At 43.8% G+C, this 25,702-nt stretch overlaps 1 protein-coding gene and 1 long non-coding RNA gene across 2 annotated transcripts; both read right to left on the bottom strand.

The window, feature by feature from the left end:
* Positions 1–591: 591 nt before the first annotated feature.
* Positions 592–12,731, bottom strand: RGCC (regulator of cell cycle). Its single transcript, XM_053563634.1, has 5 exons — positions 12,474–12,731; positions 11,761–11,946; positions 3,958–4,065; positions 2,168–2,230; positions 592–981 (listed from the first exon to the last, which is right to left on the bottom strand). The coding sequence occupies exons 1-5, from the start codon at positions 12,520–12,522 to the stop codon at positions 974–976; spliced, it is 414 nt and encodes a 137-aa protein (XP_053419609.1). The 5' UTR covers positions 12,523–12,731; the 3' UTR covers positions 592–973.
* Positions 12,732–12,782: 51 nt separating this feature from the next.
* Positions 12,783–25,430, bottom strand: LOC128566677 (uncharacterized). The gene is made up of 3 exons (XR_008374607.1): positions 23,282–25,430; positions 23,080–23,163; positions 12,783–13,249 (listed from the first exon to the last, which is right to left on the bottom strand). It is a non-coding gene; the product is annotated as an uncharacterized LOC128566677 (long non-coding RNA).
* Positions 25,431–25,702: the final 272 nt, after the last annotated feature.

The following is a 25,702-nucleotide window of genomic DNA, read 5'->3' as shown; positions in this document are numbered from 1 at the left end:
AAGGGTATGTGGCACACTCCTGGGTGTGGGACATAACTACAACAGAGACTCTTCCTAACAAAGGCAAACATTGTTACCTAATTGTTTGTACCCTCACATTAATCTGAAATAAAAAAAGTCCTAGATTTTTTTTTCTTTTTTTTTTTTGTGATTTTTGGCCAGGGCTGGGTTTGAACCCGCCACCTCCGGCATATGGGACTGGCACCCTACTTCTTGAGTCACAGGCGCCGCCCAAAAAAGTTCTAGATTTTAAGTACAACTGTTATTTCCCCAAATTCAAAGAAAGAGTTCATGCCACCAACAGAGGTGCCAAGATTTGCACAGGAGGGTAGAGACAGAAGAGGAACCTTCTTACCCTCAAATTAAAGTTTCCTAGTAGCCACCTGCCATCATTCCCCACTGGAGCACTGAACAAGCTCAATGGAGCCCTTGCTTAAGTTTACCATTCTCTTGTTTCCTGCAATCCGGCAGCACCCAGGGTATCCTTGCTAAGAAATCTACAGTCCTATTATTCCCACTAGAGTATCAAGGAATGGAAATATATTGGAAGACATAAAGAAAAAGAAAAGAAAGCTTATAAAATACAGACTCCAGTTCAAATTTTATTTGTATACAAAAATATATTATAATGGGAAAAGCATATTACTATTTCCAACTATATATAATTACTTACAAATATTTTCATAAAAGCACTTTAAATTATAGGAAAGCTATGTTTAAAGAGAAAACACAACATTAGCAATGGATCATCTGTTCTAATATGCTGCAAGCAGGTAAACAAAGTCAGTTTCACTGTCTAAATTGTCCAGATACAGGCACAAGGGCTGATCTGAAGGTGAGCCTGCACATGGCCTGGTGGGAGGTGAGCACATCTCTGTCCCCTCCGGCAGCAAATCCTGGTAGCTGATTTTACAGGTCCTTGGGGCTCTCTGAAGCTTCTCCATTATGTTAAAAGGACCCAGAACTCTTCGTTTCACATGCCTGTAAATGGAAGACAGGTAAGGTTATATCCTATGCTTAACCACATCATGCCATCTCAGACACGCATCAAAGCCACATTTGATGCCCAACTTCCCACGTAATGTATGACTGACGATCTGGGGTAACAGGGCAGCCTGCTGCAATTTCCATAAAGTACACAGGCTTGTTACATAGGCTAATACAAAATGTGCTGCTATTATAACAGTCTCTGTCAAAACAGGCCTTGGTCTTCTGATGTAGGATGGTGAGGCATATCAGAAAGGAGGCAATAAAATCTTCAATAAGTAGAGGTAATATAAGAGTGTTATGAGCAGAGTTATTTTTAAATCCAGCTTTGGATCGAATTCTTTCTAGTGTACCCGGCTCTTTAGCAAAGTACAGCATAAAATACTTCTTAGAGAAAATCAGCCCTTTCACTGAAAAATTAAAGAGCTGGGATCAGATTCTTCTGACCCACTGTGTGGCTGAACAAGAGTATAGCTTCTGAGACTCCCATCATCCCAGAAGCTCAAGGTAGCCTTAGGTTCTGTCTTTTGAATAAAGTGTGTCTATAGATTGCAAAGGCCCCCTCCTCTAGAACCCCCACTTTGCAGTTAGTATCTGATGTCTTCAGTTCCCAACATTTTTGGTCACACAAAATGGGTTACTATTAATGTAATTCCCAAATGGGAAGTGAGTATTACATACTTAATCCAGGTCATTTAGTAATTGGCCTGGGTCGTTGGTTACAATGTTTCTCCAAGCTAATTCTCTCTTAGAAGTCAGACCGCAGCAAGGGCCTGGATCTAACCTGGATCTAACCTGGGGAGATTACCCTGGCCCATGAGGTGGAACCCTCTGGCTCGCTGGAGTAATGCTTATGTGGTAAATCAGTTCAATTCTTTTCTGCAAAGTCTGGTAGGCCATCATGAGAGAAAAACTCCTATCTTGCTGACTCTCTATTTTTCAAACAAAACACCATTGTTTGCTGGTGACCTGTTCTCACTGTTTGGAAAGGCACCTGGTCTACTTTAATGCAAGCTTATCCTTGGAATTTCTTTCCAAGTCACCTGGGTCCTGTTTCTAAATCTAAAGAAGCTTTATGATGAAACTGCCCCTTGGCAAGCTGGTTAACAGCATAGCACTTTTTCAGAGGTGTTGGTTAGTGTTCTGCTTGATTTTTTTTAAATACCAGGCATGTACTCACTTGCTAATGTTCTGTCAAGATCAGCAATGAAGTCTTCTAGCTCTTTTGTGTCTCCTAATTTGGCTGTGAAACAGGAGAGAGAGAGTTCAGTTTCTGTGTCAAAGTCAGTTGATGACCCCATGTTTTCCAGGATTATGGAATTCCCAGAACTATGGAACGGATTATTTCCACTTTTACATCTCTCTCTCTCTATCCTCAGAGACTGCTCTCAATGTCAGTTCCTGTAAACTTAGAAATGAATTCTAGAGACGAGCCTCCACGTTTCTCCCCTTTTTAGCTCATCACCTCCCTCTCCCACCACGCTACCTCCCCCCAACCTGAAAGAAGAACCTTCCTTCATTGTCTTACAAGTTGGGGGCAGAGTGAGTAGCAGGAAGAGAAGATAGAGGGCTGTGATTTTTTGATTGTGTAGGATTTGCACATCCCTGCATGGAACAGACCCCCCAAGTTCTGTGACTCCCACCACACTGCCTTCTGACATGGTCTTGCTTGTGCTGCTCCCCAGGGCAACCCTGCAGCCCTCAGAGTCCCTCCAGTATGACATGAATGAAAATCAACTGCTTCTTGGCAAAATGGTACAGGGAAGACAACATGAGCCTCCTGGCCCCAGGACAGCATCATCCTGTCCCAGTGCCAGCACAAGGTAACACATAAGTCCTCGTCTTGATTTTTGTTCTCTCTATATACAGAGATATGGATTTTTTCTGTCTACCTTACGTTTTTCAGTAGAGTTCATCATTCTTGCCTTTCCTGAAATGCATTACCGGATAGTTTTATTAATTAACCCCTGCTGGCTATAAATGGCTCATTGTTCTTAGCTTTTCAAATCAATTTGCCACAAGGGGCTTTTTTCCCTCTTTAATTCCTACTCTTGGGGATCAGGTAACAAATCTGGGCACGTTTTAAGCCACTCTCTAGGCTGCTCTGTCTCTGAATTCAATAGATCCATTACACACCGAGGGTTGGATAATGGCAGGATCCCCAGTGGCTGCTAATGTTGCTGTGCTGAGAAGGGAATTTTAAAATATCTCTTTTGAAAAAGAGAGAAGTTCTGTCTTATTGCCAGAATGAGAAAAGTGATGGAACCATCATATTTCATTTTAACTATGTTCCATTTTTATTGCATTCTGCAACTATTTTCAGCAAGTATAACTTTTCGTAAAGAGAAAAACTCCTTTTGTTTTCAAAAGGGCACTCGTCCAGTATAAGAGAACATTCAGCTCTCTAGCTGGAGACCAGCTCCAAAAAATAAGAAACTGCTCATGCATCTTTAAAATCTTTTTAGGTCTATTAATACCACAGTAGAAACAGGCTGGGGCTATTATTTAGAATCATGTGAGATCATCACTTGTCTCATAATGACGACCCCATTTAATTGCTAAATTGGTCATCTGAAAGCATTGGTTAATACTTAATGCAATAAAAATAATCCTACTTTCTGCAAGGGTGGACTGCTGAGTTTTAAATTCTAGAACCAACCAGTCTGGGAGGAGGCCCCTAAGAAGCAGTTATTTGGAGTCTTGATTACACCACAGGAGTGCGAATCAGCGCTGCAAGTTTCCTCTCTCCTTGTGAATTCAGATTTTTCTGCCCTAAATGATCTGATTTAGTTTTCACCCTGATCAAAATCCTGAGAAATTATAAATTACATCCCATGCCCTATTGTACTGAGATATTAGTCTTATCTAACTGTTTTGCATATTTGGGGAAGATTGGTCAGAAGGAGGGAGAAGGGATTGAGAAGAGGAGGGGAATAAAATAAAAAGCTCACACCCAGCTAATGAGCTCACCTTTCCTAGGAGTGACAGTGGGAGTAAGCAGAGCTGGGGTAGAGTCTGTGGGAGAATTCAGTTTTTCATCACTGAAGCTGAAGCTATTCCTATAAAGTGAATCTGCACCTTTCAGGAAAGAAAACACACTTATTAGAAATAGTAGTCATTAGATCATCGACTCATCACTCCATAGTCCCTTGATAACCAACAGTTTGTCTCCAAAAGAAGCAAAAGTTGCAAATTGATAGTAAAGAAAACAGGTTGATTTCCAGACTTTATATTTTATGCCCACAAATGATTTGAGAGTGTGTAAGTGTGTGTAAGAGAGTGCCAGTGTGTAAGTGTGCGTCTCCCATTGAGTATACTAAAGGCCTTTGCTTCCCTACAAAAAGAAGGGTGTCATAGAATCAATGTGACCAGACCATAGTTGCCTATGGACAAGGTGTCTCCTGACAGCTAAGCACCAACAGCTTGACTGGTTGGTGGGTATGGGGAAAGGGGCATTCATAGCTCTTCTGCCCTCTGAATCCCCAAAATAACAAACATAAGGTGTTTCGTGAGTTAATAATCTTCTTTCCTCAAGAAAGGTTTTCCTAAGAGTTTGCACTCTGGGGATAAGCTAGAAGGTCAAAGATGAAGATTTCTTCTCCTTCAGGTTCATCAATTACAGACACTTGGAGCAACTTTTTGGCTCCCTCTTATACCCCCAAAGACCTGAGTGACAGCAAGGTGGGGTCCCTGAAGCAGGGCAGGGCTGGGGGTCAAGGGAACCAGCAGCTACTATGTACACAGGTGCCCTTGAACAACACAGAATCTCTGGGCCTCAGCTTACCTGTCAATAAAATAGGAAGATGGACTAAATAATCATTAAAGTCCTTTCCTGCTCTGAAGTTCTGAGATTCTCTAAGTCCTGCCAAGGGGGAGGAAACCAACCCACGGCAAGCCTTGCTGTGCAGCTGTGACACAGAAAGGAGCTGCTGGCAGAGCAGACAGCGGAAGCAGGATGTGGCCAACCGAGGCCCTGAGGGAACAGTCTTCCTGGTTGAAACAAAACATGGGCAGCCAAGGCTGGAGCCCAGGTGAGCCCTGGAAAGGCGTCTCAGGTGCAACAGGACAGCTGAATGATGGGCCCTGGCCAGCCCCTACTGCTCTTTAGGATTTTTTTTTCTCATTAAGCCAATTACCTTTAGCTTAGGAGGGGACAAAAGCTCTCTTTGGTCTCCTTAACTCTAAATGAACTTTCCTAAGTATCAAAAAAAATCAGTATTTTCAGAAGCAGAAATTTCTAGTTCCAAGAGACTTTGGCTTTGTCCCCTAAAGCTGCTATGACATCTCAGGTGCTTTACCGGGCCCCTTCCCAGCTCCTCTCCTGACCAGGTGGCCCAGCTGCCACCTGATCTTCCTGGCCTACACATGTCTCTTGTCTACTTTTCCAAATATGCCCAAAAGATCTTTGTGACCAACGCTCACACTCTTTCCTTGCTTCAGTGGTCCAGCTCAGCTCACCTAAAAAGACCACAACCATTTCGGGTAAACATCTACTGGAATCCAAAACATTGACCTTATACCCACCATTCGCCAAAACATATTTCTCAGAATACTGGTCCTTTGAAAGCAAAAGCTTTGTGATCAACATTTCAGAAGCACCCAAGAGTCTTGGTCATGCCCATGTCTATTCCCTCTGACAAGACTTGTGGTTAAAACAAAAACTAGGCTAGCCCTAGTTCCCAAGAGTACTTGACCATGGGACACTTTTTTGTGGCACTCCTGTTATTATTTCTCAGAACGCTTGTACGCTGGGAACTCAGCTTGGGAACCCTTCTGCCTGGGTTACCCGCTGAGCCACCTCCAGAGGAGAATTCTGGAGCTTCTGAAGGGAAGTTCCCCTGTATACAGGAAAGTGGCAAGGCATCGCTGTCTGCCACCATGCAACAGCCAGGGGAGTCGCCACAAACACAGCCTGAGGAACTTGTGAGGACAAAATGAGGGAAGATTCAGGGGCAAGAAAACAACCAAGGGTCCTGGGAAGGCAGACCTTGTACCAGACTCCTGAGCCAGAGGGAAGATACAAGACTTCCGGCATGTACTCTTTGGCTCTGAAGTTCACCTGAGAGCTTTGCTCCCATCCCTAGCCCAGAGACTAGCTGGCCCAGATCTCTAGGGCCACACCTCTGGTCTCTATCTCTCAGAAGCAGCTGGTACAGGGGAGCAAGTTTAACTCCAGCCCTCACTCCACCTCCCTCGGGCTCTGGACTTCACCTTGACTCTGCCCCAACTCTCCAGCAAGTTTACATGCACATACACTCATCCTTTGGGAGGGGAAAAAATACCACTGTATGTTTACCTCACAGCAAATAGACCAAACACTGTTGTGTTTTGAGGGAAGGAACAATCTAGATGTGGGAAAGGCCATAGCAAAAGAGGACAGTAAGAAAAAAGGAATACAGTGAAGATGCAAGAAAAACTCAAGATAATTCAAGTGGTTTGGGGAAACTGTAGAGAGGCAGACACAGATCTGGGATATGGCCTCGCCTTCCCTCTCATCCTTAGAGCCTGGCTGACAGGCTAAATGCTTTCTTGATCCAAGTATTTTTCTCAAACTTAGAAAATATATAGACAGACTGACTGCTACTCCCACAGTGAGGCAGGGAGAGGGGGAAATATGGTAGTTACAAATGTGTATTTATACAGAAACACACAGAGGCAGAGGCACATCAGCATAGCATATGCTCACTTCCCCTTTCCCTGCCCTAACCAACCACACACACACACACACACACACACACACACACGCACACACCCGCTCATCACCACCCATTGAGTCTGGGGCAGACTCAATTCCAGGTTCTGAAATGCTCAACCTTCCACCACCAAGAGGAAATGAACCCCTATTATCCTTGAGCCAAACCTGAGTTGCTGTCATGATATGGAAAATATAAAAATAGCAACTCAAGCGCCCAAAGTGCCACTGTCGGGAGTGCGGCATAACAGTTCATGCAAGCAGTGCAGCCCCGTGGAAGTCATTCTGTTTCTTCCCTGGCAAGAGGAGAATAGTAACCCAGGCACTCCATATATGATGCCTGTGGTTTTAACGAGTCTTATTCTAAAGTTGTAGGCGTGCCCATGAGGGAAAAGGTCATCACCAGAGACTGAAATGAATCAGGATCCTGGGCCCAGACTTCTTCCTCTTCTTCAGCAAAAGAAGCAAAATTCTTAAGAGAAGATTCTCTGGGGTGGCGCCTGTGGCTCAAGGAGTAGGGCGCCAGTCCCATATGCCGGAGGTGGCGGGTTCAAACCCAGCCCCGGCCAAAAACCACACACACACAAAAAAGAGAAGATTCTCTGCAGAGGCATCATAAATAAACCTCCCAGGAGAAACCTCCCCGCACACAGGTACCCCAAGATTTAGATCTCTCTTTACCCTATCCCTAAAAAAACTTCTTTCCATGGACTTTTATGAAGAACTGAGAATGAACAAAATCTCATGCAAAAAAATGAAGCTGACTAAAATGTGATCAGGGTCTGACTTCCTGTTCTTTTCACTCCCCTAAACTCTATTGCTTACAAAATAACAGCCACTCGGTCTGATAAAACGTCAGCAATGTGCCACTGGCTGATAGCATATTAATATACTATCACCCCACCCCAGCATCAGGTGCTGCTATTAATAAGGCCTCAAGGGACTGTTAACGGTGATGATTTGGGAAACTTTGGCAGGTGGCAGGGCTGGACATTTCAGAGCTTACAACAATTACTTCAATCAGCTCTGAAGTCCCATCTCATAAGCATCTTGAATCCTCCTTAGAAACATCCTAGGCCAAGTCCTCTTGGTGTACTGAAGCCAGAAACCTCAAATTCTAGGACCACATTTCCTAAGACACCATTAAAGGAAAGAAAAGCATGTTAAATATAATACAACCATCTCACATTAGGAGCAGTAACAGAGCTTGAGAAACTATCCTGTGAAAACAGAGGCTTATTGAAAAGGTAGGTGTGTTTTTTTAGTTTGGGGAATTGGGAGAAAGGTAATTTACTCCAGAGGAAAGTAAAACCACAGACAGTAAACCTTGCCCAGAGTTCCTGTAAATATAGAACAATCCCACAGGTTTTAAGCAAGGGAATCATAGTAATTAACAGAAAAAGAAAGCCTTGGGCCTATCTCCCTTTGCCACAGGGAATGCCTATTGGGAAGCAGGGTAGGGAGAACTTTCCTTCTCAAAATCTAAATTCTGTCAGCGTAGAATAGAGTCAAAAAGAACCTCTTTTCTCTGTTTTTCTACTCTTGTCCTAGCTCCTCTTCTGGGAGTGTTCTAGCCCTCCGGACATCTTGCCAGAGATCAGAGGGGACCTGTCACCTATTAGAATCCCAAACACAATAACAGGGTGTGCTAAGGGCTCCTAACTAGCCTCATCCTCTCATGACTTGAACAAGTTCAGGTTCTAGTCTAAGCAGCTCCGAAGTCACATCATGCTAGTTCCGTCAGAGCCCATAAAGTCCCCTCTCCCAAAGCTAGGCCCCGACCATCTAAGCCAGTGGTTCTCAACCTTCCTAATGCCGCTCCTTAATACAGTTCCTCATGTTGTGGTGACCCCCACCCCAAGCTACTTGGGAGGCTGAGGCAAGAGAATCGCTTAAGACCAAGAGTCTGAGGTTGCTGTAAGCTGTGACACCATGGCACTCTACCCAGGGTGACAGCTTGAGACTCTGTCTCAAAAAAAAAAAAAAACAATACATCAAAGAGAGAAGTTCCTGGCACTTTTCAAAGTTAAGTCAACATTATAAACATCTTCTGAAGTCGATGAGAAAGAAATTAACACATTGGTTAAAATTTAGAATACAATGAGTTAAAATTTCATGAAACAAATGTGTGAAATCATGATATACTTTTATAATTTTGAAAATACTGAAGATATATTTTCAAGCATTCACAATTTCTAAAACACCTCTGTGAATCAAGTTTGAAAATACTGCCTTACTACTGAAGTTACAATTCCTCCCCCTGAAGTACCTTATGTTATCTGTTGGAACACAAGTCTAAGGGATGAGAACAACCCTATTTTGATCAACTACTACTTGATTCCCACTGCGCAAGTGAAGTTATACCGCAAGTGTTATTTTGGTCCTCTTTATGTCTTAAGAGGCATTCACCCTTTCAGGGGGGATAGGAAGGAACACATGTATTTCCTTATTAAATATCTGTTCTTCTTCTAAGTTTTCCAAGTCACTTGCTTCTTTGAGTAGAAGAGAGAATGTCTATTTCTTTTTTCCCTCTGTATGCAAGCAAGCTAATTTTTTTGAAAACAAGAAAAAGAAATGTTCTTCAAAGAACAGGGTTAGTGTTTTGATCTACTTTGAAAGGTTGATGTACCTTCAGACAGACAGCTATAAAAGCCAAAGCAAAAACCCAGGAAACATTGGCTTATCGTTTCATACATAACGTTTCCATGTATCTGATCTGTGTGATATAACATGGTATGTGTATTTTAATGTTTTTCTGAAAGCGTTAAAGAGGAAATATTTTCTTCCTTGTCATGAGCTTTTGAATGTTTCTAATTTCACTATTACATAGGATCCTTTCAATTTTGCAACTAGAAAAACTTTGGCCTATTTGTCACGTAGGGTTTTGACAGGGCTTAGGCTGGGCTCCACTGACCCTTCCAGATGACCATCCCCCAATCAGACACCTTCAAAAATAACCACCATCGATAAATCAGCACATGATCTGGGCTTGGTGTGATTTGGGTCTATTCTTGAAGACCTGGTTCCCATTCTAGCCAACCACCCATGGTGATAGAAAAAAAAACCATAGTTTGGCTATTGTATCAGAAAAAATGGAGATGACAAGGCCTCCCTTCTAGGACTGTGGCAGAGATCACATAAGATAACACTTTCAAAGAACAGCAAAGGGATCACTCACGGTAAGCACTAATAGACAATAACAGTAATCACAGCAAGGGCTTGGTAAAAGTGAGCTGCTGTTATTATAACGTTACCTGGTGTGTCTCCCTTTTGCTCAGCTACATTTCAGCAGGATCTACATCTCTCAAGCATTCTCTTTCACAGAACAGCAGCAAATGAGTATAACAAATGTCTGTGCTCAGTTCTTGGCAGCAATTAAGATACACATATTATGCTTCCTTAAGAAATCACTATTTAGATACACACAATTCCTGCCAAGGCTATTTCTAACCAGTCTTGTGGGGGACGAACTACATATCTAAAGCAAAGATAAATGTCATCTGAGCCTTCTTTATTCCCTTCCCATTACATCCCTAACCACCAAACTAACGGCTAGTTTAACAGTTAACAAAAGCAGAAAGCAAAATACCCACATATACCCTTAGAAAAACTACAAACTCTAGGCCAAGTATCTACCCCTCAAACTGTTAAGAATCTGTTTCTAGTCCTTCCTTTTGAGGTCCCAGAAAACAGATCCAGATCTGAAATCCCACCCAGTCCAAGTGGTCATCAACCATGAATGGGTGAGTTCAGACTGTATTCTAGCTGAGTGAGGCTGGGACTTAGAAAGGAGCTACCACACAGCAGCAGTGACAGATTGTTCCAGCTTTCTTTTCCGTGGGACAGAGAATTTGTTCAATGAATAACTTGCTCCATGTCCCAGTAGAAGAAGATGAGTGTGTGACCACAGTTTTGAGACAAATTTCAAAAACATTAAGACTTCCCTTTGAAATTGAAAATGAGCAGCCTGGTCATTGGAAACAAACTCCAAAATTTCTAACTGGAAAAGTAACAGCATACCCTTCCATCCCCTTTCACCTCAAAAGCTGTAGCTTGGTCTAACCCTCTGGCAGTGTTGCCAAGGACACTCAAGCTGGAACTGGGGCTTCTGATTCAAACCCTTCTCCCTTTCCAGGAGGACAGCTAGTGCTCAAGTCTAGAACTGAGTCTTTGCCCAGGAACAAGGAAAGCTCCAGATTTCAAAATAAGAGAATCACAAGGAAAGGCCATTACTTTTACTTCCAGAGTAGAAGACAGCAAAGGGAGTGACATTCAGGCTTGTAACCCATCTAGGGATTAAAGGCTGAAGAATAACGCAGAAAGAAGAGTTTAAAATTCACTTTGAAAACCAGGATTTGAAAACTGACAATCATGTAATAGTAAAAAGTCACCAAATTGGAGGTTTGACACCTAAACAAGTATTTATAATCCTTCCAGGACACATTTTAATTCCCAGAAAAAGTGCTCTCTCATCTTTTTTATTACAGGCTATTTAGAACAAAGAGCCTCTGGGGTAGTCCCCCTTGGGAGAAAGATCCCCAGAAAGCCGTCCTCCCTCCCCGTGCCCACCTGTTCTCTAGCTCCCCCTCCAGCCTGGGTGGTGGACGTGGCTGAAGACAGACGGACGCTTTCTAAAATACTTTTAACTCAGCAGTGCCGAGATTCTTGCAAAACTGCATGAAAGCAGCTAACAAGTCTGAGACCTCAGGGCCAGAAGAAAGTGCAAGAAGTAATTTCAAATATCTTAAGCACAGCAGCTTATGAAACCTTTCCTGGTTTCACAAATATTTCCATGTCCCCGCTTTGCCCTGCCTTCCAGAGGCACTCCTTCCACATCCTCTGCAGAGTTACGCTGAGAGGGGAAAGGCGCAGAGGAGGGGAAACAGTGGAAAGGCCTGGATGGGGTTCAAGGAGTCGCGTCCGGCTGAGTCTCCACAAGCTGCTAATCCCACCTGCCTCATGACACAACTGCAGGCGACCCACTGCGTTGAGCTTTGGGGCTGGGTTCCTGGAGCCCATCCCTCAGATTACAGATCAGCAAACTGAGACGCGGCACCCTCCCGGCAGGGGGTCACACTTACTCTCGGAGTCGCTGAAGCCGCTGCTGTCGCTGACGCTGGCGCTGCTGCGCCGCTTCATGCGCTCCAGGTGCTCCTCGTAGTGGAAGTGGCGCTCGTGGAAGGGCGACGCGAAGTCTGCGAGCACCGCGTCGAACTCACACAGCGCGTCCGACAGGTCCTCGGCGGCCGCCGCGTCCAAGGCCGGGGCTGCGGACAGGGGCCGTGGGCTCAACAGATCGGGGTAGGGACGATCTGGTGGCCCTCTCTCCCGGCCACCATCCTGATGGCTAACGGTCACCGCGCGTTTGCCGAGTGACAGACACGCAATGCTGCCCGCTGTCTTTTAATCCTCCTGTCACCCACCCTCCGAAGTGCGTTCTATTATCGAACCCATTTGACTAATAAGGAAACTGAGCTCCACCAAGCCCAAGGTCATGCAGCTCATCCACACAGCCAAACTTTCCCACGCGCGCGCGGGTACCACGCTTGTCCCCCGCCCAGGGGCGCGCGCGAACCCGGTGGGGCGGGAAGACTGAGTCAAGATGTGCCCGTTACGTGTCACCCAGCCCGGCGGTGGCAGGAGGCTGAACCCCCCAGCGTCCCGAGATCGGGGGCAAAGCGCCGTTGGCGAGGGCGGAAGGATGCTGGATGGAAAGTTAGAGCCCGAGACCCCGCTTCTCTCACCCCCACCTTCAGTGCCGGGGCTTTCGGGGACCCGGGGACCCCGCACTCACCTGCGGCCGTGGCGGCCCCGGGGCTGCCCTGCGCGGCGGGCGGCTTCATGAGGTGGCGGAGCTCTGCCCGGCGCGCGCCGTAGGGTCCCTGGAGGTGCGGCCGCGGACGCAGGTGCGCTCGCTTGGCTGCCGAGCTCCTGCCCGCCTCTCCGCTCCGCCCCGCCGCACCTTAGCTGCGCGGCTCTCCGCCCAGTCCGCAGGCCGCTCTACCGCCAGCTCCGGCCACAGCCACCCCGCGGTCTTATAGCCGCGGGCGGGGGCGGGGGCGGGGGCGGGGCCTGGGCGGGGCCGCGGGAGCCTGGGCCGCGGAGTTCGTCCCCGCCGCCCTCCGAGGACGCTCCTGTCCCCGAGGCCCCGCCTTCGCCACGCGCCCGCCCGCGAACCGCAGTGACGCGGAGTCGCCGGAGCCTGGGTTACAACCCCAAATATTTACCCGCCGCTCCTCCCGCGCGCCCTGACAACTCGACCCACGGAAGCGTCTCTGGCGTCACCAGACCTGCAAAGTTTACTCTTCGGCTCGAGCTCCGCGACTGCAGCCTGAACCCCCGCGAGCCGGTGTCCTCGTCTGAGCGTGGGGGGCCCCGCGGGCACCGGGGATGGGGAAGGCCCCCGCCCAGTTTCTCAGAGGGGACTTACAAGACTGTGGGCGGGCGCAGTGGAGAGGGTGGGGGCGAGAGGGAAAGAAGTAGATAAAGTCCTATTTGTTTCCATCCCGGAGGGCGGGGACCTGAACTACGGTCCTGGGTGTTCCCGCCAGCCTCGACTCGACACAGGAGCTGGTTTTTAGAGGAAGAAATGATTGCGTAGGTGCGGCGCGAACCCAGCACCTTGCGGTGACCACGGTAACCCTCCAGCCTACCCGGCGCCCCGCGGCGGACCCAGGCCTAGGGAGTGAGTGCCGTCCGGGCGAACGCCCCGAAGTGTGCTGACCTATAGCCACTGGCCACAGAGGACTATTTAAATGTAAAGCAATTAAAATGAAATAAAGTCAAACATTAAGTCCTGTAGTCACTTTAAACACATTCCAAGTGCTTGGTAGCCTTCGCCGCAGAAAGCTCTGTTGAACAGCCCTCGGGGTCTCTGACCCACAGACTGACCTCAGAGGAAAGCAGTCATCTTACCCCGCTTATCCAGGGCCTCGTAGGTGGCAGGAACAGCCTTTCACCATTTCCAACCCTCCCCCCCAACTCCAGTTACGCCTGTTCTGTAGGTGGGAAACTAAGGCACAGATAGGTTAAGTGATTTATCAGTCACTTAGCGGTAGAAAGGCAAGTCTGTCTGGTTTCAGAGCCGCTTTCACATTCACCACACCCTTCCTGGGAACTGAGCAGCTAGGAGAAGGCTGCTCTGGAGAATAAGAAAGCGGAGGCCTCAGGTCCTTGAAAAAACAGGGCAAGGCATCTGCATCTTTCATTTTATCTTTTTCTTCCCACCATTTTTATCCCCCCTTTAAATTCTTTTCCTTTTTCCCCTGTCCTTCCCTCCCTTATTCTCTTCGACTGCCGGTGGCACCCACTGGTGATGCCCGGAACTAAGAGGAGCTGAGACCGAGCAGCTACCTTCCAAATGCAGCTCGCCCTCCTTGGCCAGAGCTGGGATACAGGGTAGTGATCATCAGAGCTGTTACATGATGGCCCAAAGTCCCTCAAGGCTAAAGAATCGGTCAAGCTGATCTTCAAAAGAAGCTGCAAACACAGCCCCACTTTTTGGTAGCATGATAATTTACTGAAAATGTGACAAGGCAGAGACCTTGTCTCCATCCAGCAGAGGTTGGCTGATGTCAACTCTACCACATTGTAATGGAACCTATTCAAATACTGGGGAGATGGCTGGGCAAGGGGCCCCAACTCCAAGCCTCAATTCCTCTGTTATGGGTGTCACATAGGGACTAGTGTCTAGTGTCCTATCTCTTTACTAATTACAAACATTTTAATATACAGGAAAATGTATAAAATTGGAAATAACACTACAACCACATGTTAACTTTTTATCATATTTGTTTCAGATAATTTTTGAGAAACAACTTATATACAATAAAGCATATAAATCTTGAGTGCACAGTTTGATAAATCTTTCCCTATGTACACACCTGTGCGATTACCACCCAGACAAAGATATAGTGTATTATCATCACCCCAGAAGGGTCCCTGTGCCATTTTCAAGTTAATAACGTCCCATAATGGCTTGGCACCAGCCACAAGTATGGCAGGTTCAAATCCACCCCGGCCAGCTAAACCACAATTACAACTATAACAACAACAACAACAACAACAACAACAAAAAATAGCCAGACATTGTAGTGGGCGCCTGTAGTCCCAGATACTTGGGAGGCTGAGGCAAAAGAATCGCTTATACCCAAGAGTTTGAAGTTGCTGTGAGCTGTGACACCACAGCACTCTACCAAGGGCGACGTAGAGAGACTGTGTCTCAAAAAAAAAAAAATAATAATAATAAATTCCATACCAGACCCTTATTCTGAATTCTGTCACCAGGAATTAGTTTTGCCTATTCTATAACTCCTTAAACAATAGTCTGCATGTATTCGCTTATGCTTGGCTTCTTTTACTTAACATCATCTCCATGAGATTTATGCATGTTATTGCAGTATTATTACATTCCCCAGAGGGTGGACATTTGAATAGTTACTTTGTTGTTGCTACTGTAAGTAGCATTGCAATGAATATTATTGCACCTGTATCCTTATGTACATAATTAATTACAAGTCTCTAGGATATGTATCTAGGAGAAGAATAACCACATTGGCTTGATTACCTCTAATTATTGACTAATTTCAATAAAGCTGCTATGAACATCCTTGTACATTTCTTTTGGCGCACATACATACTCACTTCTCTTGAGTTTATATGTAGAGGTGGAAGTTCAGAATCACAGGATAGGCTTATGTTTAGCTTTCAAAAATACTGCCAAACAGCTTTCCAAAGTGGTGGGATGAATATACTCTCTGATCAGCAATGTGTAAGAGTTCTAGTTGGGCGGCACCTGTGGCTCAAGGAGTAGGGCGCCGGAGCCATGTGCCGGAAGTAGCGGGTTCAAACCCTGCCCCGGCCAAAAAAAAAAAAAAAAAGAGTTCTAGTTGCTCTATATTTGTGTCAACCTCTGATGTATTAGACTTGTTAATATTAGCTATCCTGCTGAGTGTGTACCGATATCTTACTAGGGTTTTCTTCTTCTCGCCCCCCCAATTTACATTTAATTTACATTTCCCTAATAAGTAATTCAATTACCACCTTTAAATATGTTTCAAATATTTCTGAATAAGAGAAATAGGACAATACAATCTTAAAAAGTTGATTTCATGGAAGTAGAGAGTAGTAAAATTGAAATCCCCTTGGTCACCTTCTTTCCCATTCCATTCCCCTTTCTCCCCGGAGACAACCACTACCATGGATTTGCTAAGTACTCTCCCAGTCCATGTTTTTATACCTAAGCTATACTTATGTTTCCATAAAAAACTTATAGTATTTCTTTATGTGGTTTTCAAATTTGCATAATTGCTTTCATGCTGCAACCAGCTCTGTTTTCATTCAATCTTATTTTCGCACATGTTGATACACATAGATCTAGTTTATTAATTCCATGCACCAAATAGAAGTCCATTGAATGACTACAGCACAATTTATTTATCCACCTCTAGTTGATTGGCGCTTGGGCTGTTTTCAGTCTTCTTATGTCACAAACTGCTACAGTTAACATCCTTGTATATATCTCTCAGTGCACAGTGAGAGTCCGCGTCTGTGTTCACCTTGATTCCTCCCCAAGAACCAGACAAAAGGCAATGGTTAAACTCTTAGTCCCGTGAGCTTTCAATCTGGTTTCCATTTTCAGTCCCAGGGCCTGCTATGGTTCCCAGGCACCTGATTATAGTGACAGAGATGAGTGACCTCACTGTTCAGGTGTGACTTTGCCCTCAGTAAGAAAGAGAAAGGAGCTGTGTCTTTCACCAGACCTCGGCCTAATTTATTTCCCTTAATTTTCATTTGTAATTGACACTTAACTGTACATATTTGATGTTTCAACACATGTATATATTGTATATTACACAGAGTGATTACCATATTCATCACTTTAAACCTTTATCATTGCTTCATAATTATAACATTGGACATCCACTTTTCTAGCTATCATGATAACATTATTTGCTATAGTCACCGTGCCATGTAACAGAACATCTGAACTTATTCTTCGGTCTAACTGTAACTGCACCTGATCACCAGTCTGTCCCTTTCCCCTTGCCCTCTACACTTCCCACCCTCTGATAACCTCTATTTTTCTCTCTACTTCCATGAAATCAACTTTTTAGACTTCATGCAACTGAGATCACGTGGTGTTTGTCTTTCTGGGCCTGGGCCTGAGCCTAAATTAACCATCACATCCTTACAGTGCGATTTACACACATTCCAACTTCCAGAAGGTCATTTGGTCACATGGATCTGGTTCCAGAAAAAGACTTGAGGTACTCTTTGATTTGAAACAGGACAACCACAATTTCTTCTGTTTTTAAAGACTAGCTTTTTATCTTAATTGGCATCTGTACTGCTATAACTAAAACCACAGACTGGCTAATTTATAAAGAACAAGAAAATTTGTTTCTTGCAGTTCTGGAGGCTGGGAAGTCCAAGATCAAGGCACTGGCATTCAGTGTCTGTTGAGGGCCTTTCTGCTGCATCCTCACAAGATAGAAGGGACAGAAAGGAATGAGTCCACTCATCCCCTAAAGGCCCACCTCTAAGTACTATCACATTGGCAAGTAAGTTTCAACATATGAATTTTGGAGGACACAGTCACATGATAGCAGTTTTTCTTCCCCGGTGCACTGTTGACCTCTCTCTCCTTAAAACTTGTCCTGAGGATCCAGCCACCTCACTGACTTGTCACTTCTTCTTGGGTCCCTGCTGACTTCTCCTTCTCTGGGTGATCATTAAATTCAGCGGTTTCCTGCAGGTTTCGCCTTGAGCTGTTTGTTCTTCTCACTCTGTGCTCTCTCCAAGCCATCTCATCCCCTCTCAGAATTGTAACTAACATTCAAGGGCTTTCAAATCTTTATTCTCAGGCCTGATTTTCCCCATCAAGTCTCTTAAACCAGTCACTGATAGGACTTATGAACTTAATGTTCCCTACAGAAACCTTGTGGAAGAAACTTCTAGTTGTTGCCTAATATCATATCTCACATCCCTGCTTTGTTATAAATAGGTGGACCCATGCCTTCCTGAAATAAAGACTATATTCCCCTCAAGATTAATTTTGTTTTGCAATTAGGAGTGGTGATGTGACTAAACTGGGGACAACTGGGTATAAGCAGAGACATGCATGAAGTCTCTGGAATGTCCCCTGAAGGAAGAGGGGAAGGCCCCCTCAGCCTTGCTTCTTCCTGCTCCCTGAGAGGCAGGCATGAGGCTGGATTTCACATCAGAAAGTAGAAGCTGCTTACTGCGGATGGCAGCAAAATGAAGGATCCTTGATCCCTGATGTCATGGAACTGCTATGCCAACCAATCCTGGACTACCAACATCCACATACGTGAGAAATAACATAAAGCATCATCTTGTGTAAGCCACTGTTTTGAATGTTTCTGATCCTTAAGTTGAATCTAATCCTCTTACATGATACCTCAAATAAATCTCATCTGGAATCTCTCAAATCTGGACTTGTAAGTTTCATAGACAGTCATCTCCTTATTAAGCAAATGTGAGTCCTGTTTCAGTGACTGTATTGGTTTGCTGCAGCTCCCATACAAAGCATCACAAACTGGGTAGCTTAAAATGATAGAAATGTATTCTCTTACAGACTTCTGGAGGCTAGAGGTTTACAACTGAGATATTGAAGACTCTAAGAGAGATTCTTTTCCCATGCCTCCCTCTTACCTTCTGCTGGTTGCTGGCAATCTTTGCCATTCTTTGGTTTGTGGAAGCGTCACCCTGATCTCTGTTTCCATCTTCACATAGCATTCCCACTGTGCATCCTGGTCTGTGTCTCTTCTTTTCCCATTAGGACATCAGTCATATTCTATCAGGCCCACCTTCATTTAATACAATCATCAGGCCCACCTTAATTCAATACAATCTCATCCTAGCTTGATTACACCTGCAAAGAGCCTATTTCCAAGTAAGATCACATTCACAGATACTGGAGGTTAGGATCTGAGCACATCTTTTGCAGAAGACACATTTTAATCCATGACAGTGACAAAAGCCTACAGTAACCAAACCATATTAAAGAAGAAGCATAAAGTTATATCACCTACTCTCAAGACTTACTATAAAGTTATAGTAATTAAAACAGTGTGGCATTTGCTGAGGATAAGCAAATGAACCAATGACACAGAATAGACTCCAAAAATAGAGATACTTATATTTGGTTAATTGATTTATACAAAAGGCATCGGTTCAATTCAATGAGGAAAAAAAAGTTTTTTCAACAGTGGAGCTGGAATAACAATATCTCTATGGAAAAATTTTACTATAATGTCTAACACATAGCCCACACAAAAATTAATTTGAAATAGACTATAGGCCTAAATATAAAGACTAAAACTATTAACCTTTTTAATTTAAAATTAATGTGATGGCACAAACAATTTGGTTACAATGTTTGTATTTGTTAGGAAGAGTCCCTGTTGCAGTGTCCCACACCCAGGAGGTGTGCCATATACCCTTACATTGTGTCTATTAAGCGGGAGCACACCAACTTCCCTCCCTCTTCTCCTCTTCCCACTCCCCCTATGTTGAACTGAATTGAGATTTTCTCTTATGTGGGTGTGTATTTGATCATCTACTGGCTTCATATTAGTACTGAGTACATTGGATACTTGTTTTTCCATTCTTGTGATACTTTACTAAGAATGTGTTTCGACTCCATCCAGATTAATACAAAAGGTGTGAAGTCTCCATCATGTTATGGCTGAATAATATTCCATGGTGTACATATACCACAGTTTATTGATCCATTCCTGGATTGATGAGCATTTAGGTTGTTTCCACATTTTGGCACTTGTAAATTGAGCTGTGATGAACAATCTAGTGCAAATGTAAAACTATAAAACTTTCAAAAGAAAACATAAAAGAATCTTCTTGACCTTGATGTAGGGAAAGTTTTTTTAGACAGATTATAAAAAGCACTAATTATTTTTTAAAATTTGAAAAATTAGACCTTATCAATATTTTTTTAATTTTTTTTTTTTTTTTTGAGACAGAGTCTCTGTTGCCCTGGCATCCTAGCTCACAGCAACCTCAAACTCTTGGGCTCAAGTGATCCTCTTGCCTCAGCCTCCTGAATTGCAGCTGACACGTGCCTATCACAATGCCCAGCTAAGTTTTCTATTTTTTAGTAGAGACAGGGGTCTTACTATTGCTCAGGCTGGTCTCAAACTCCTGAGCTCAAGCAACACACCTGCCTCAGCCTTCCAGAGTGCTAGGATTACAGGCATGAGCCATGGCACCTGGCCTAAAAAAATAGCTTTTGTTCACCAAAGATACCATTATAAAAAATAAAAGGCAAGCCACAGACTGGAAGAAAATATTGTAATACATATATCTGACCAAGGCTTTGTTTTTCAAACATAGGAAGACCATCTACAAATTAATCATAAAAAAGACAACTTGTTTAAAATTTTAAATGGTCAAAACACTTAAATTTGCACCTCACGTAGAGTATATACTATGTATAGAAGACCAATAAACACATGAAAAGTCAAATATACAGTTACCCTATAATCTAGCAATTCTCTCACATATTTACCCTGGGAAAATGAAAAACAATATAAAAATGAATATTTATTCATAGTAGCAAAAAAACTGTAAAAACCCAAATGTTCATCACCAGAAGAATGAACACACAACTATGATATATTCATACAGCAAACTGCTATTCAAGGCTGGGCGTGGTGGCTCACACCTGTAATCCTAACACTTTAGGAGGCCCTGGTGGAAGGATTCCTTGAGGCCAGCAGTTTGAGACCAGCCTGAGCAAGAGCAAAATCTTGTCTCTACAAAAAAATAGAAAAATTAGCCAGATGTGGTGGTGGGCTAAGGCAGGAGGATCCTTTGAGCTCAGGAGTTTTCGATTGCAGCATGCAACAATCCAGTAGTGACACCACTGCTCTCTAACCAGGGTGACAAAGGAAGACCCTGTCTCAAAGAAAAAAGAAAAAAAAAAAAACCTCAGCAATAGAATGAATTAGTGACACACACAACAATGTGGATGAATCTTAGGAACTTGATGTTTGCAAGGGTGCTGTAGTGGGTAGAATAATGGCCTCTCAGCTATGTCTATCCTACTCCCCACGATCAGGGAGGATGTCCCTTTACGTGGCAAAAGGGACTTCATGTGATGAAGGTTAGAAATTTTCAGATACGAAAATGGTTCTGGATTTTTCAGTTACAGCATGCTACAATCCAACAGTGGGTCCAATAGTGGGTCCAATCTAACCACATACGTTGTTAACAGAGGAAAACCTCTCCTGGCCGTGGTAGGAGGGAGTGGGGACTATGGAAGAATGATGGAGATGCAGTGTTGCTGGCTTTGAAGATGAAGGCAGGGGCCATGGGCCAAGAAATGTAGGGGGCTAAAAGCTGGAAAAGACAAGGAAATAGAGCCTCCCCTAGAGCTACCTCACCAACACCTTGGCTTTAGCCCCGCATGATCCTTGTTAGACTTCTAATATTAGAGAGAGATATATATGTGTCCAATGATTTTAAATTGCACATGAACCTTATGGACACCCTGTGTATATGTTTATATCTATATACTGTATTTATTAAGTAAATAATTTTGTATTAAAATTGATATTATTGATATCAATTGATAAGAGAAGTGCATACTATATGGTCCCATTCATGCAAATCCAGGTTCAAAAACAGGTCAAATTACTTTGCGGAGCTGTGAGTCAAATGGATGGCTGTCTCCCGAGAGGGCACACCCTAGGAAGAGGGTACAAGGGAACGTTCAGAAACTGCTGTTCTGTCTCTTGATTTGGATGATTATTGCAGCAGTGTAGACATCAGTCAACAACCATTGAACCATACACTTCAGATTTATTACGCACTTCGCTGTACATAAAACATACCCCTGTCATAATTTTTTAAAAGCAGGAGCAGCCACACAGGTTGCCTTCCCCAGTGTCTTCTATTCTTAAGTTCTAGTCTGTTTCCCTTTGCAAGAGAAAGCACACTCCCTTCATTGCTTCCAGACCCACAAAATCACCATCTTCCAGCCAAAATGCCACTGTTCTAACCACCCTAAAAAGTCCCAGGAAAGTCTTCGGGTTTCTCTGGCCAGCAGGGTTTCTGCAGGAGGGAGGAGAAACAACCCTGGCACCTAACCCATCTCAGACCCTGCACATTTCTTGTTCTTGTGATGAGCCCATGAAGTCAGTATTATGATTTTTTCCATTTTACAAATAAGACAATTGAATGATTTTATCTTTCAAAATATCTAAAAAAGAAGACTTGAAATGTTCCCAACATCAAGAATGATGAACACACCAGCGGATAGATGTCCTAAACCCCCTGACTTGATCATCCTAGGATGTAACAAAATATGTGTACATACGTCCCATACATATATACAAATATTATGCATCCATATGATGTTTTTTATAATTACAAAATAAAGAAAACTGAAGTTCAAACAGCAAAAAACCCACCTGACACGACCAACTGACGGAAGACAGCGCTTTGCTCCATGTCTGTCTGACTCCTTGGTTTACCCTTTCCATGACCACAAGTGACCCCCTCTCAACCTGCCGCCTCACTCCTGACGCTGGGCCAGCTTCCTGGCAGGGAACACCAGTGATTTATTATAAATGAAGGATGAATGGAAGCAGATATTCCAGAGGTTAGGGCCCTCTTAAAGAAGGCCCAGTGTGGCAGAGCAGACAGGGGACTTTTTAAAGAACAAAATATATCTCAGGGTGGTCTCAGGCTCCTCTCAGTATAATTGACTAACAACAAACAGCACAAATTTAGAGTGTATGTTGTGATAAGTTTTGACCTTCATTCATAGGGTAGTGAGCACAGCCACCCACCTCTGCCACAGGATCCCTCCTGCCCCACTGTGATCCCTTCCCTTCCCATACCTTCCTGTCCCCTCCCCACCCCCAGGCAACCACTGAGCCACTTTCTGTCACGACCGTCAGTTTGCATGTTCTGGAATTTTACACAAATGGAATCATACATTACGCACGTCCTTCCATAATCATTTTCGGATTTACCCAGGTTGTGTGTATAGCAATAGTTTGCTGCTTTTTATTGCTGAATACAGGAACACCCTGTATGGATGTTCCATGATGCACTAGACTTTTTTTTTTTTTTTTTTTTTTGTAGAGACAGAGTCTCACTTTATGGCCCTCGGTAGAGTGCCGTGGCCTCACACAGCTCACAGCAACCTCCAACTCCTGGACTTAAGCGATTCTCTTGCCTCAGCCTCCCGAGTAGCTGGGACTACTGCACTGGACTTTTTTTACCTGTTGATGGACGTTTGGGTTGTCTGTCTTGGGTAAATACATCAGAGTGGAAAGTGTGGATCGTATGGTAGGAACGTGATCAACTTTTTACACTTAAAGAAAGAGAAGCACTTTAATGTGACTTACATCAAACAACCACAGCACTTCTTGGGCAGCCTCAGAACAGCAGTTTCCCCACAGTCATGTTCTACAACTTTCTGCTGCCACCATCTGGAAAAAAAAAAAGGCAAGACCTAGGGTCTGCGCTGCTTTCTCTGTTCTCTCCAAAAGGCTGCCCCTACACCACCACACCATGGCCTACAGCCCATTTGGAGACCATGCCACTTACCTGATTACAGGGGAGGAACTTCTGGGTGGATCAGCCACGGGTGTGACTCAGTGGAGAAGAGGAGAATGCAGACTTAAACCATTTCAAGCCCTGCGTAGCATCTTAACATCATAGAGCCAAAAGATGTCCAACCCAAGCCAGTGCCACCAGTGTTTCTCCCCCACCCTGCCTCCGTGCCTGCCACCTGGTAAGTACTTAATTTGCATTTGTTAAAGTAACTAATTAATTAATGATTACCACCACATTCCTCTAGTTAGTAACAGTGAAGTTGCAGTCAGTTCACAGCAAGAGCACTCAGTTACCATGGGGTCAGAAGACCTGGACTGTGGCATTTGCCCTGTCACTAAACCCATGGTCGGGAGATAGACCTTTCCAGAGCCTCAAATTTCTCATATATCAGATTAGAAAAACAACCTGAATTCTTTAGCTTTAGAAACATTTAAATTAGGCTTTGCACCTGTAGCTCAGCGGCTGGAGCGCCAGCCACACATAATGGAGCTAGTGGGTTTGAACCCAGCCTGGGCCTGCCAAACAACAATGACAACTACAAGCAAAAAAAAAATAGCCGGGCATTGTGGCAGGCACCTGTAGTCCCAGCTACTGGGGGAGGCTGAGGCAAGAGAATCACTTAAGCCCAAGAGTTAGAGGTTGCTGTGAGCTGTGACATCATAGTACTCTACCAAGGGTGACATAGTGAGAAAAGAAAAAAGGAAAGAAACATTTAAATTAGATAACACATGCAAAATCCTTATAAATTATCAGTGGGCCACAAATGTACACTGTCTACATTTCTAAGTTTATTTACAAATTTATTAGCAAATAAAAATAATCATACAATATGACTTTTTTTACATTGCCTTCCAAAAATGAAGATCTGTCAAATATGTTTAGTACTATGTTGTTAATAAGTTAAGGAAGAGAAAACTTTCACCAACCCTGGGAAACCAAGACACTGCGACACAAGGAGGTCAACTGAGTCTTCAAAGATCACCCTGGGAAATTTGAATCTGGCCCTCCCTTCTGAAGGAGGATACATATATATTTTTCTGTTTATCTGCCAGCAGCATTCTCTGCACTATTGTGTATCTCTGACACTCTTAAATGTGGACATTGTAAGCATACGTGGAAAGCAAATGTGAATTTCTTCTTTGGACCAATGAGGATGGCTAACTCATGTGCTTGATTATTTTATAAGTGGTGTTACTTCTCAAGTAAACACCACTGCGTTAAAAAAACATAGTCCAATATTATTAGAATACAAAAAAACTAACAAGCTATTAATGCAAGAGAATATTTCCACCACTGTTAGGTGGAAAAAAAGATAGGCAGAAATCCAAAATTCTTCCTAATGGGCCAATTCTCATCTGACCCTTATTTGTCCTCCTCTGTCCCCAGCTCCACCTTGCCCCCATGCTCACACTCAAGGGTTTGTTTTAGATGCACATCTTCTTTGGTTTAGAGCTGAGGTAGGCGATGGGGGACATTACTGAAGATGAAAGTGGTAAATCATGACTTTTCTGAGGACGAGGCAACGGATTCTCCATCCTCTAAGACTCCGTGGCACTAACTGCTTTGTGCATTCCAACGACATTACTTTACTCTTCCCTGTGTTCCAACACAGGTGCTGGCATGGGTCAAAATGATTAAATGAACACACATATAACCTAGGCTGGCAGACCTAGTGTCACGTGAGTGAAGAGAAGGAGAAGAATGCAAAATTCCCTTCTGAGTGGCATCCTTTTCCAGAAACTTCTGGTGGAAAAAACTTCAAGATGCTCATACACATTGCAATGAAATAGGAATAAAGCAATGGCATGTTTTCCATAATGAGAAACAGACCAGCTATCGGGGTTCCCCGGGCTGTGGAAGCAGCATTGCTCATGACCTCATTTTGTCCCCCTCTAAGAGGAACTCAGTGTACAGCTGTGCTTGTCTCTCCCCCAACCGTACTTTTATGCTTTTGACATACTCTTCAGGAGGATGATTTTTTGAGATGGAATTATAGTTTAACTTAATAATTTTTAAACACTAAGAGTTTGGGTAACTTTGCATGAAAGAGAAACAATGAAATTAAACTTGGTGTTATCAACATAGCAGAAAGTTTTAGTGTTCAGTCAAACCTCATACTCTAAGGATACAGTAAGGTGTGTTAAACGGGGAGAAGGCATCAATGCGAATACATAACCTTTGTGCTCTCCTGAAACAAGGCCCAACATCAGCAGCTGGTCTTTGGATCATCCCCAATACATGTAAGCATCATTAGTCCTGGGAATATGTTCTCTAATTTCACTAAAAGAGGAAAAAGAGACTCCTTGGAGAATAGCAGCTGATTGACTGTCTTTGGGAAGAAAAAAGATCACTTTGAATCTGGTATATCTTATTGCTTCCAGAAAGTAAAGATGCTTTGCTTTTTAAAAATGT

Source organism: Nycticebus coucang, chromosome 15 (genome assembly GCF_027406575.1).
Source record: "Nycticebus coucang isolate mNycCou1 chromosome 15, mNycCou1.pri, whole genome shotgun sequence".
NCBI classification, from domain to species: Eukaryota; Metazoa; Chordata; class Mammalia; order Primates; family Lorisidae; genus Nycticebus; species Nycticebus coucang.
This window is presented reverse-complemented; position numbering and strand designations above follow the sequence as displayed.